The sequence below is a fragment of the Lolium rigidum genome, chromosome 1, assembly GCF_022539505.1.
Source record: "Lolium rigidum isolate FL_2022 chromosome 1, APGP_CSIRO_Lrig_0.1, whole genome shotgun sequence".
In the NCBI taxonomy this organism is placed as follows: Eukaryota; Viridiplantae; Streptophyta; class Magnoliopsida; order Poales; family Poaceae; genus Lolium; species Lolium rigidum.
The window spans coordinates 105,813,039-105,826,115 of record NC_061508.1 but is presented as its reverse complement, the minus strand read 5'-3'; the positions used below and the strand labels follow the sequence as shown (position 1 = coordinate 105,826,115).

Here is a 13,077-nt window from a genome sequence, read left to right as displayed (position 1 = left end):
CTCTTGATTTGCAAATGTTGTGCTTCTTGCAAAAGTCTTAATGAAACCTCTTTATTGTGAATGTGAGTAATTTGAGATGAGTGCATTTGTTGGGAAGTATTTTAAATCATGCTCATGATTCATCCATCCCAACTATGCCTATCTAGCAATTTTATTGCATATCATTTACTCAAGGCTCTCACATGTGCAATATAGATGAAAGTGCAAATTTAGTTACTTCTTTTGGTATCCTCATTTGTGATACTTGTTGCCTTTCTCAAATGCATCCCAACTATCTTCTATCCCTTGTTGATATTTGTGATGTATTTTATTTGTTTGTGGTTGAAGTTCATGAATGTACAATAAGATAAAATTGAGCCTTTGGCCATGCTATTAAGCAAAAATTCTTATTGGTATATTGCATGACTTCGTCTTGGATATCATACTATTTTTCTTGCGTATCTATTTTGTGTGTGCATGTTTCTTTGTGAATAAATATCTTTGTGATATTGCCCACTTAGAGAAACTTATACACATAAGAGATGATACATCTCCTTTTGATATCTATTGCGTGTTGATTGGTCATGCTAAACAATATAATTCATTGAAGACTATGATGATGCTTTTTGTTCATCCTTGTAATAGTCTTATAATATGCTTTATCATGCCTTTCACATATCATCTTGGTTGAGCTTTTTTATTATGGTGCCTCTTACTTGTTGCTCAACTATTTGTTTGTTGCAAGTGTTTAGCTTATTTTTCTATCTATGATCTATTACAAATGTTTGTGTTTTAAATGAGGGAGTGAGGATTCCATGTTATGCATATTTTATTCAAATGCAACATTTTATTTTATGCATGTACCTTGGGGAGCTTCCTCATTTGATTTAGAGCACTATCTTGTGGTGATCATTAGAGTTTGATTCACTTGGTATCTTTTGTTTTTTTTTTTTGAATGATATTGATGATTCCATGTTTGTGCACTTTATACTCCAATGCAAATTGTCTAGTTTTGTGCACAAACCTTGGGGAGCTTCCTCATATTATTTAGAGCAATCTTCTTGATCTTATCATAATATCTATCTTTATTTTGGTATCCTCTTTGTGGTTCATTTGGTTGCTTGCTTCATTTGTTGAAGCTTCTTGACTTTGTTATCTTTTTGCAATCTTTGATCCTATCTATAGTGTGATTCCTTCCAAATATTCGTCATTGGATATGTGCATTTGATTCCACTCAAATTATGAGAAATGCACACGCTATGGAGGAACTCTCACTATATTGGCCTTCTAAATTTTTCACCCATTTCGGCAATTGGTGCCAATTGGGGAGAAGTTTGGAGGGTTTAAGGGAATTTGGTTATGTTTTTGCTTTGTGCTTAAGCATGTGCCTTTATTGCATTGCATCTTGTTGCTTTGCATAGTTGAATATTTAGAGGAAACTCCACTAGGCTTTGAATGCCAATATATGCAATGAAAGTCAAGATCATTCACACATGCATATATTATGGGGGAGTTTGATCTATATATTCAACTTATTTGTTACTTAAATTCCTTACATAAACCCTCTCAAAGAGATTGTCATCAATTACCAAAATGGGGGAGATTGAAAGTGCATGGAGCCCCCATGTGTGGTTTTGGTAATTAATGACAATCCCTATGGACTAATGTTTGCATTGAGTTATATTTGTAGGATTTGTCCATAGGCAACTCTTGAACCATATGTTGGCTTCAAGGTTGCAATAAGAAGAATTTGATGAAGGATATCAAGTGTCAAGTATGTCTTGAAGATGAAGATGAAGTGAGCCCTCAAGTTACTTCAAGACATCAACATGTTTGTATTAGGTTGCAATAAGAAGAAATCGATGAAGGATATCAAGTGTCAAGTATGTCTTGAAGATGAAGATGAAGTGAGCCCTCAAGTTACTTCAAGACATCAACATGATGAAGAATGAAGAAATGAAGTGCAAGTTCAAGATGAGCCAACTCGAAGAGTTCATAAGCTTGAAGCTTGCCATGGAGAAATGAAGTGCAAGTTCAAAATGAGCCATCTCGAAGAGATCTTTTGCTTGAGTCTTGCCATCCATATGATGATCATGGATATGTGAAGATGCGCCGAAGAAGAAGCTCTCCCATGGTGGATTATGGGGGAGCAATACACATGGTGGTCATGGTTAAGTGAAGATGCGCCGAAGAAGAAGCTCTCCCATGGTGGTTTATGGGGGAGCAATCTACAAGACTTCGTCAAGCAAGCACAAGCAAGAAAGGCGTTCCATCTTGTTGAGGTCAAGATCGTCGTCATCAAGCTCAAGTGGAATGCGCAAGTATAAGGTTTGCTCTTGATAGGGTTTCTTTCTCACCGGTCTCATAGTGTAGTTGGAGACCGGTTTATAGTTTAGTTGCCGTACTACCAAGAGGGCTCTCGAGTGAGTAACTCGATCGTATCATTCGGAGAGAGCTCAAACCTTTGCATCCTTGCATCATCTTTCTTGGTTGTTATTTGGACCTTATCCATGTGATGTTTTAGAGCTTGTGCTTATTCTCATGACAAGCTCTAGTTCATCGAAAACAGATTTCGCATAGATCACTTGTTGCGTTTTCGAGTTTGGTTCATCATCTTTCTTGGTTATTATTTGGATATTATCCATGTGATGATTTAGAGCTTGTGCTTATTCTCATGACAAGCTCTAGTTCATCAAGAATGGTTTTTGCACGGGCAACTTGTTGCATTTTCGAGATTGGAGGTTTTACCGGTATGTCTTGTTTAGATAGGTCAAACCTTTCATCATTTGTTTCTATCCTCCCTTGTTGGACTATGATGGTTTCCTGCATGATCTTGTAGAGCTTGTTCCTAGCTTCAAAACAAGCCCAAGATCATCAAAATCGGAGTCCGGATGCTAAAGTTATGCCCGTTTTAGTTTTGGTGTTTCTAGGCCGGATTTTCCGGGCCAGATTATCCGGGCCGGATATTTTCAAAATATCCGGGGGCCTCGAAATCGGCTAAGGACTAGAAGAAAAGCATCTCTGGATAGGGGCCGGACATTTGGCCGGATTTTTACCAGGTTTTGTCCCTGAGGCCAGATTATCCGGGGGGGGATTATCCGGCCCCAACTTGGGCCGGAATATCCGGCCCTGGTTTTGCCCAACGGCTCGATTTTCTTGGGGGGTATAAATAACCCCTTCTTCCTCCTTGGGCTGTGGCTTCTCTGACTCTCTCTCTCCTCCATTGTTGAACTAGAGAAGCTTGCTCTATCTCTCAATCCCTCTGTGATTCTTGCCCCCATTTGAGGGAAAAGAGAGAGGAGATCTAGATCTACATTTCCACCAATCAAATCCATCTCTTTGTGAGTGGAACTCTCTAGATCTTGATCTTGGTGTTCTTTGTGAATTCCTTTGTTCTTCCTCTCTTATTCCCCCAATAGCTTTTGTAGCTTTGTTGGAATTTGAGAGAGAAGGACTTGAGCATCTTTGTGGTGTTCTTGCCATTGCATTTGGTGCATCGGTTTGAGTTCTCCACGGTGATTCGTGGTGGTGAAAGCAAGAAGGTTGTTACTCTTGGGTTCTTGGAACCCTAGACGGATTCTAGGCCTTTGTGGCGGTTTGTTGGGAGCCTCCAATTAAGTTGTGGATGTGTGCCCCACTCTTTGTGTAAGGCCCGGTTTCCGCCTCGAAGGAAATCCCTTAGTGGAACCGTGACCTAGGCCTTTGTGGCGAGGGTCACCGGAGATTTAGGTGAGGCGCCTTCGTGGCGTTCGGTGTGTGGTGTGAGTACCGCATCTTGGGGTGAGGCCTTTGTGGCGTTGGTGTGCATCGAGCAACCACACCTCAAGGTGAGCCTCTTGTGGCGTTCGGGAGCACTAAGCCACCGCACCTCTCCAACGGAGATTAGCACTCGCAAGAGTGTGAACTTCGGGATAAATCTTCGTCTCCCGCGTGCCTCGGTTATCTCTATACCCGAGCTCTTTACTTATGCACTTTACCTTGTGATAGCCATCGTGCTTGAAGTTATATATATCTTGCTATCACATAAGTTGCTTGTATTGCTTAGCATAAGTTGTTGGTGCACATAGGTGAACCATAGTATATAGGCTTTGGGCTTGACAAAGTAAACGCTAGTTTTATTCCGCACTTGTTAAGCCCATCTCGTAAAAGTTTTAAACCGCCTATTCACCCCCCCTCTAGGCGACATCCGTGTCCTTTCAGATATTCTCTGGGCCATCTCGAATGCTATGATTAGGGAAGCATGGCCATGCGTGATTGGTTAAGTGTTAACCGAGGCGGTCGACTAAGAGTTAGTCGGGTGAATCTAAAGGTTAGTCGCTATGACTTTACATCATTTGGGAGCTGTCACGTTTCGCTAGGAGCCGCTACCAGTTATCGACTTGAGACCAAGTGTTCACGGAAGCGAGTGAGACTCGGAGCCATGACAAAATACTTGGAGGAGTAACTCTAGTCGTGTCCAAGTAGTCGTCAACATGCAGGATCACACACTTAAGAGAAAGGAGCTAGTTGGATGTGATCCGACTGAAATGGAGTCGGTTCGAGTTGTACTCGAACCGAACCAGGACTAAGTCCGTCACATAAGACTCACAGTGATAAAAATAGGGCGCAAGTGAGTGGGCTGCAAGTGTTGTGAAGCCCAGAGTCACTCCCTATATTTTTTAAACATAAGGCCTCAGCCCGACTTTATAAATAAAGCCTCATAACAAACAAGTCATACAAATAGGTTCGATCCCAAGGATCACACACACAAACACACAGGACAACGCCACATAAGAGGTCTTAGGAATACAAGCATGCAAATCAAAATGCCATAAGTCGGCATCACATGAGATCTATGCTGCATCCATCTCCCTGATCTTGGCGTGAAGTCCTCTAACCACGCCCCGCGCCTCCTCCACCAACGGCTGGTCCTTCGCTCTGACCAGAACCCTCTAGCTCTACATATGAAGTGATATGTAGAAGAAGACATCAGTTGGGTTGCTCAAAATCTTTCCTTCAATAGTTAGTTTATTACATATGAGCTAAAGTGCTCAACATTGTGCCGCAAACGTAAACCAAACTACACTACGGAAGGATCCCGAAAGCCCGTGTGTAATGGCTAGGAACTCATCCTCCCATGGAGAGGAGGAAGGGTCAGCGTGTAATTCCCTACACAGGTTATCCTATTCTACCTTCTCCGCCAAGCCCAGCTGCCAGCGGAAGCCCACCCTCCACCCTTCAGGAGAGTAGACCCCGCTAACCGTGATGTGCGGGTCCATGCAACATCTGTAGAGCAGTGGAAACCGTTCTCAAATTGGGGCACTCCCGACCCACCAATCCGACCAGAAAAAGGTTCTCTTCCCATTTCGAACCTTATGTTTAGCCCCTAGTTTGAAGTGCCATTTTATTTTCTGGAGGGAGTTCCAGAATTGTAAACCCTTGGTAGGGACTTCTCGTGAAAAAAGGTCTCTATCCCCCATGTACTTGGCGATGTTATCACTCCCTATATAAAGTGGGGAAGATCCTACCCAAAGGACACAATTAGAGCATTTCATGAGGTGGAAACCCTAGCCTCACTTAGTCCAGTTACCGTACTGGATCTACCAGTCCACCGTCGATGCTCCTCCTCGTACGTGTGGATACCGGTAGAGGCATTGCACGTGTGATGCTTCAAGGCGAAGGAGTTCGCGGATCCGAGAGTTGTTTGTGGGATCGGCTTGGAACAGATCGAGTACTGCAGTGCCCTAACGCGGTTTATCAAGTTTCGCACCTATACGTCTAGTGGTAATTCTCGTGGCCTTCTTCCTCAGCTAGATCTGATTGTACCATGTAGGGTCTTTTTTTGTTTTCTACTAACACATGCTAGATTAGTGTTTCCCGCATCTGCATGGACCGAAACGGATAATCCGATCTTTTTGCGGTAGACATGCCCTACTAACGAAAAGTCAATGGCATTGTTGCAAATAGGATGACTGGGTGTTGATTCCTGGATGAACTCACTACTTTTTAACCTCAAATTCTGTACGAAAATACAAATGGACACCGGTTGAGATCACCAATTCGGAGAGCCAAAACAGCAAAGCATCGACCCTCATATGCACGAATATTAATGCCCAAATTAGTGCTTGGAAACTGAAGAAGTACTACTATGCGTCGCGACTCTTCGGGTAATCCCACAATTAATTGTACTAATTATATTATCGAAGTATTTAAGCCGGGTACCACCGCCAACTACGCTTTTTTTTTTTTGAATGTCAGCAGGAGAGCTGCTGTTTTCATTGCAATAGAAGGCAAAGCATACAAAAGGGAGACCCGGTCCGAACAGCACGGGTACGAAGAGCAAAAAGCGAAGAGAAGAGAAAAAAGGAGAAAACAAACGGGCGAAACACCTAACCCGGATCAAAAGGGGCTCCACTGGCCTGGTCAACAAGAGGGATTGGAGCTCCGGCTTGCTTCCATGCCCTGGCCTCGTCCATAATCTTGCCAATCAATCCGGCCACATCCTGCTCTTTTTTGTCGAAGATTCTTCTATTTCGTTCCTTCCAAAGTTCCCAACAGATCAAGTTTGCTGCAGGGAAAATCTCCTTTCTTTCGCTTTTGGGATGTTTACCCACAATGGTTGTGAACCACTCTTGAATTGTCATGTCTTTGCCTATCCATTTGCATGGTTGAATAGCATTCAAATTTAGGCGTGCCGCCATTATTGTCCAAATCTCGATGGTATAGGTGCACTCGGTGAAAAGGTGAGTTGGGGTTTCCAAATTTCTGCGGCAAAGTGGGCAGAAGTACTCATTCTCCCAATGCCGTCGCAGCAGAGCATCCGCGGTTAGCACTTTGTTTAGCATTAGAGTCCAAATGAAGAATTTGCACCTAGCTGGTGCCCAGCCCGACCAAACGACCTTTTTGAAGTTTGTGTTTGTCGACCCTAGGAGCCGAATCTTGTATGCGGATCCGGCGGTATAGGATCCCTTCGTATCAAACCGCCAAGAGATGTCATCCGATTCATCGAGATAAAGTTACCTCCTCTAGAAGCTCGAGCAAGGCAAAGAAGGCTGCGGAAGATGGTCAATGGAGAGTTGAAAACGCAGGTCCCGCAACCATTTGTTGTTTTGTAATGCTTCATGAACGGTTCTGTTTTTCGGACGGAGATCTTGAAGATGTCGAGTGCGATGGAGCAAGGTGCTTGGTCTTTGAGCCATCTATCCGTCCGGAAGGTGGCGGTTTTACCATTCCCAATGGTGATTTTAGTTGCGGCAGAAAAGAGCTCCCTCTCGTTTTTGCTTGCGTGAATGGGCATGTGCGCCCAAGGCCGTGATGGGTTCTTCCATTTGTGCCATAACCAACGTAACCTCAAGGCGGTACCGAAGGCTTTAATGCAGTGAACCCCAAGCCCACCCAAAGCTTTTGGCCTGCATACCTGCCGCCAGTTAACTCTGCATTTGCCTCCACTACAAGTAGCTTCCCCAGCCCAGAGCCAAGCTCTTCTACGTCTGTCGAATTCTGTTCGCACCCAAGGTGGCATGTCATTGATTGTCATCAAGTATACGGCTAGAGAAGTAAGGACAGAGTTGAGCATCTCCAAACGTCCGGCTTTACTCATTAACCTTGCTTTCCAAGTAGCAAGGTAGCGGTCCACTTTGTCCAGAAGCATCTGCCAGTCAGGCTTGGTCAACTTCTTGATGGAGAGCGGCATACCCCCAACTACGCTTTTCACCGCTGCTCAACCCCCAAGAACCTCAAAGCCGCCGGCCATGGCCTACCTCCCGCCCCACAAGCGCCGCTCCGGCGGCTCCGACCCCGCCCCGCCCACCTCCTCCCTTGCCTCCCTCTCCATCTCCTCCTCTTCCCCTCGTGGCCGACACCAGCTCCGCCCGTCCAACAACAAGATCATCCACGCCGCCGGCTGCGTCTCCCGCTGGTCCCCGCTCCCGCCCTTCTCCCCCGACTCCGACGACGCGGAATCTTTCCGTCTCGAGCCCTTCGCGTGCGAGCCCGTCGAGCGCAAGACCGGCTCCAAGCCCCTCGTCCTTTCGCTCTCCTCCCCGAATGGCTCCTCCCGCTCCTCAGCGGAGGCCGCCGCCGCCGCCATCGCCGACAGGTTCCTGACACAACTTCTCGCTGCGGCGGAGAGGGCGACGCACGATGTTCCCAGCAGGAAGGAGGAAGTACTTAAGCTGAGCCTCGTTGCCAGGGTGGGGAAGGTCCTGTTCCAACCGTGAGTCTTCTTCTCTTACACCGTCTGTTTTTCTTTTATTTTTTTCTTCACTACCTTGTTGCAATGAGCGTGCAAAGCATGCGAAGTGGTAACGCTTGTGCGCGTAGTGGTGGATCACATGTCTCCGTGGACTCATATATGTGGTTTGGTTCCCCATTCTCATGGTTATAAACTTACAATAAGTACGTAAGTTGTTACTATTAGTTTTACTGACATTGCGTGGTAATCAGCTGAAGGCAAATTACTGACATTGCGTGGTAGTCAGCTGAAGGAAATTGTAACAACCCTGCAATCGACAAAGGAGAGCGCTGAGGATCCTCCGAAGGATTTTTGCCCCGCAGCCTCCGGCTTCCGGACCGCACGATCGCGTCAGCCTGAGCGGTTTGATTAGATCGGGACCACCAACACAGTGCCAGCGCACATCCTTCGCTCCCGCAACCTCCAGCACAAGAACAGAAAATATCACCTCCCAACCCACCCTCCTCTCGAAAGGTCCAGCCAAAAACCATGGCAGTTCTGAGCACTCCTACTCCCCCGCCTCCGGTTGCAGCTCCGCCGAAGAGCGCCGCCAGTCTCCGCCACCGGCGAGGAAGGGCCTAGCAGTAGTGGAGCTGTGGAGGTGGCTTCGCAGCACATCCCCTGGACCCCCACGTTCTTCGCATGCTACGCGCCGAAGCCGTGACCGCCGCCGGCGAGGAAGCTCCTTGCAGCAGGGAGGCGCGGCCGTTGTCGGAGAAGATGCTGGTCGCATCATACCACTGCTCGGTTGCATGTAACTCCCGCACTAACCATTTGCAGCTCATGTTGTGGTCATTTGAAGCTGCGACTCCGGCCACTTGCAGCAACGGCGGTTGCCGATGGTAGCAGGGGCAGCCGTAGTTTGCAGCGGCGGCGGATGCCGATGGAAGCATCGGTGGTTACCGGTGGTAGCAGCCGTGGACGCCATTGGCAGCAGCATCGTCTGCCGGTGGTAGCAGCTGCGGTCGTCATTTGCAGCAGCGGCGAGTGTCGATGGAAGCAGGGCGGTCATCGTTTTCAGCAGCGGTGGTTGCCGGTGGTAGCAGGGGCGGACACCATTGGCAGCAGCACCGTTTGCCGGTGGTAGCAGGGGCGGCCGCCGTTGGCAGCAACGTCGGTTGCCTGTGGTAGCAGCGGCGTTCTTCCTTTGCACCAAGCGGCGCATGAAGTTGAGGCCCTTGCAGCACCAACCACCGGTGTTGGTAGCAGCAGCGACCGTCGCTGGAAGCTGGGGCATCTTTTTTGCAGCAAGCGACGGGGTGCGGCTTGCCAGGGAGAGGAGCTAGCGCGCTCGGGTGTGTGGGGCAGCGGTCGGCGAGGTGCAAGTAGAGCAGCGGCAGGGTGGCCTAGGCTGGAGCTGTGCGGGAACAGCCGGCAGCAGCAGCGCGCGAGCGCAATGGCGGTGGCGCAGCGCTTGTGTAGAGATGTGGCTGCGCATGCTCCGCGAGGAAGAAACGAGTGGAGAAGATGGGTAGGAGATAAGAAAGAGCATGGGCCCCACGTCTACCGCTGTCTCCCGTCAAGTTTTGACTTTTCAACTGTTGGCGACGTGGCTTCACCAGGACCAAGCGATGGAGGGAAGCCGACGCCGCGCGACCCGGAGGCACGGATGGTTACAGCCTCCGACTGATACAAAGCATTTTCCATCGACAAAACATCCACAGAATACAAACCAATTAGAGATTGTTTAGCAGTTCATACTTATGCAGTTAAGACATGATTGATTACCAACACCACGCCAATTTACAATGAACCAATTTGCAGAAATGTGAAGCCGTCAATCATGACAATCATGAAACTGATTCTAAAAGCTGGCAATGATCAAATTGATTCTCAAGAGAAAAAAAAGTTGATCAAATGAAGTAAGCTGTTTTGACAAAACTTTCAACAAACCGTTGTCAAGTATAATATGCTATCGAGCCATCAGGGGCTGAAAATATAGTTACCTGAAATTGAATGGATATACTATCGAGCGGGGCAGGGGAGGTTGTAGCAGGGGGGGAAGCTGCGCTGCCATTGTTCTTCTCTGTAGAAGCTGCAGGAGAGAGTTACAGGAGGAGAAAGGATAGAAGGGACGGGTTTTTTTTTCCCTTCATGAGGACAAGGTTAGTTTTGGTAAGTCAGAAAAAACTGACAGTTTGACTAACGGAATCTGTTTGACATTAGACAGTAGTGGTATTTTGCCATGAGAAAACTGGACTTGAGTGGTATCTTGGCACTTTGGTTTTCACTACTGGTATTTTGGCACTTTTGGTTTTGATTGGTGGTATTTTGGCTATTCTCTCTTATTTCATTACCTTGTGATGAGCTAGCAAAGAATGCTAAGTAGTAATGCTGGTGTGCATAGTGGTGGATCACATATCTCCTTGGAGTCCCTCCGCGACGCTGCAAAAGCTGGGAACGAAGGATTGAAGAGCCACGTCCGTAAATCCTTCTACACTAATGTGCCCAGGGAGTGTTTTGAAGACATGGAGCAATCAGCTGTTAAGCTGATGGGTCTGGAGTTCGACTCATCAAAAGAGCACTACCATGTCAAGGTTTGCACGTCTAACGATGTGATACTTATCCTAGCTTGTTTGTTCAGACTAGTTAATCATTTCTGTCCATTAAATGTGTGATAGATATTTGACAAGCACCAAAGTGATTCTACCATGTCTTGCAAATGCACCGTGCAAGAAGATGGGAAGCTTGCAATCCATAAGGTGTGCCTTCCAGTCTGCCCTTGCTTTTATTTTGGTTCTTACAACTCTCAACTCTGGAGTTTCTGACTTCTCCCATTACCTCAATGTAGTTTTGTATAGGTTATTGCTAAATGCATAGTGTGAAATATGGGGGGATTATACATAGTTTTATTCTTTTTCGCCTGAAATTTAAGAATCCCAAGAATGTCAAGATAAGTAATTCATGAAAAACATCTACAGGACCCTATAAGCACATTATGAAAACATATTCTGTGATAGGTCTAGTGACAACGATTTGGTATTATAGATGTTGATATTTGTGACTTAAAAAGGTTTGACTTCAGAGAAACTTAATAGTTCTTGTAAAACCGAATGGAGGGAGTATCATGCTTATTTTGATTCAGTGAAATTGTTGGCAATTCAGATGTAGCCACGCTTACAAAAATAATAATAAATTTGAAGCATGCAAATACTTATGAAAGAATTATTTTTCTAAAGCAGTCACATATCTTGTTCGTAGGTCTATAGCAGAATGTCAATCTCTAAAATCCTTGTGCTCCGTAGCTTAAAAAAACTGCAGAAATAAGTTAAACTCAGTCTGATAACTTCTTAACTAAAACGCAATTCATTATTTTGCTTACTGACAGTTTGCTTTATATTAATTGAAGTGAGATTGTTCTAGTCACTGGTGGATGCTATTTTTTCCATTCTGCCACATATTGTTTGGTATAACATATTCCCATGCAGATAGGTGAGGAAATCTTGAAATTTTCATTTATATCAAATGAATAGGGGCATTTGGTTAGATGATATGTGATTTACATACCGTGGCTGTGCTAAATCGTTCGTATGCACTACACTATTTATTATAAGCCACTGGCTAACGATAATTTTTCTTCTCATTTTCTCCACTGTTACTTCTCGTGCAGGTTGAATTGAACCAGATACGACAGTTGGTGGAAGACATATCCTGTTTGTCGCAAGATCTTGACTTAAGGCTGATGTTGAGTACTAAAAGGATCCTGAAAAACGTAGATGTGAGTTCATGTTGGAACTACCTTGATCCTCTCTGCCTTCTTTTCTTCGAAAAAAAGCTTATGTTCGGCTGACTCATTTGATATCACTTGCAGCCTGAGGTGGAAAATGCCACACAGAGCTTAGTGTCTTCTGCTATTCTTGATCCTAATGTAAAAGGAGGACTCAGATGGCCATTTGGGAAGGAGTCGATTGGTGAGAGGTTCAGCATAGTTGGAGTGTGGCATACCAACTACAAAGCTTTCAGGAATAAAACATTAAGGTTCAAGCTGAGACACGCTGATCGGTTTGACCACCGAAGCTCGACTGGAGAGGTTTCCAATGAAGTTACCTTTAAACTAACTGGCATATCAAAGAGACTGCAGGTTAGTAAAGAGTAAATTGATTCATAAGATAATGGCACAGTGCATCAGTTTGAGCAAGTTACTATATTTTTTGTTACATTTACTTTTATGCATTTTATTTATGCTGGCTAATGTTCAAACAGGCATTCCTCTAAAATGAAAGTTCAAAGTACCTTTAAAAAGGCCCTATTCATTTCTGCCTATTTCATTAGTATGCCATGTGCACACCTAGTATGAACATCTTGTTATCGTACCAACATATGGGTACTCTGATCTGTAATTGTCGCTGGTGTATCTTCTGAATTGACGGTGGATTGAACAGCACAATGATTGTCCTTCTTGTTCATTTCCCAGGACGGCAATAAAGAGGCAGACTCTCTGAAGAAGATGCTGGAATCTGATGTGCGGATGATCTGGGACAGTGCTTTGTGCTACAAGATGGCGCACTGAGCTCGGTGGCTGGGTTTGCGGTAGGCCGATAAGTACATTGCATCATGTGGTTGCTTAACGATGTTAATGTTGGGTTGTAGCCCTCCTGTGTAAATAGTTTTGGATCGCAGTGAATTTACTGAATATGCGGTCTACCTTCAAGTTGCAACTTTCAGATTGTGCGTCTACTTCATTTTATTTCTCATTTTTTTCAGCAGTGCAAGCCTTCGTCCCTTAGAGCATCTCCAGCCGTCTCCCCGACGAGGTCCTCGGCAGCCGTTTTTTTACATCCGAACGACGTTATTCGGCCCAGCCGCGCCCCTGGCTGTAAGGGTATTTTACCCTTATCCATTATTTTGGTAACAATGACACCGTGCTAGAGTATTTGGCCTAATAC

At 45.5% G+C, this 13,077-nt stretch overlaps 1 protein-coding gene across 1 annotated transcript; it reads left to right on the top strand.

The window, feature by feature from the left end:
• Window positions 1-7,697: 7,697 nt before the first annotated feature.
• LOC124679165 lies at window positions 7,698-12,868 on the top strand. Its single transcript, XM_047214975.1, has 6 exons — window positions 7,698-8,173; window positions 10,539-10,728; window positions 10,813-10,893; window positions 11,802-11,909; window positions 12,003-12,272; window positions 12,606-12,868. Exons 1-6 carry the CDS (start codon window positions 7,710-7,712, stop codon window positions 12,699-12,701), a joined length of 1,209 nt encoding a protein of 402 aa, XP_047070931.1. The 5' UTR covers window positions 7,698-7,709; the 3' UTR covers window positions 12,702-12,868.
• The last annotated feature ends 209 nt before the right edge of the window (window positions 12,869-13,077 follow it).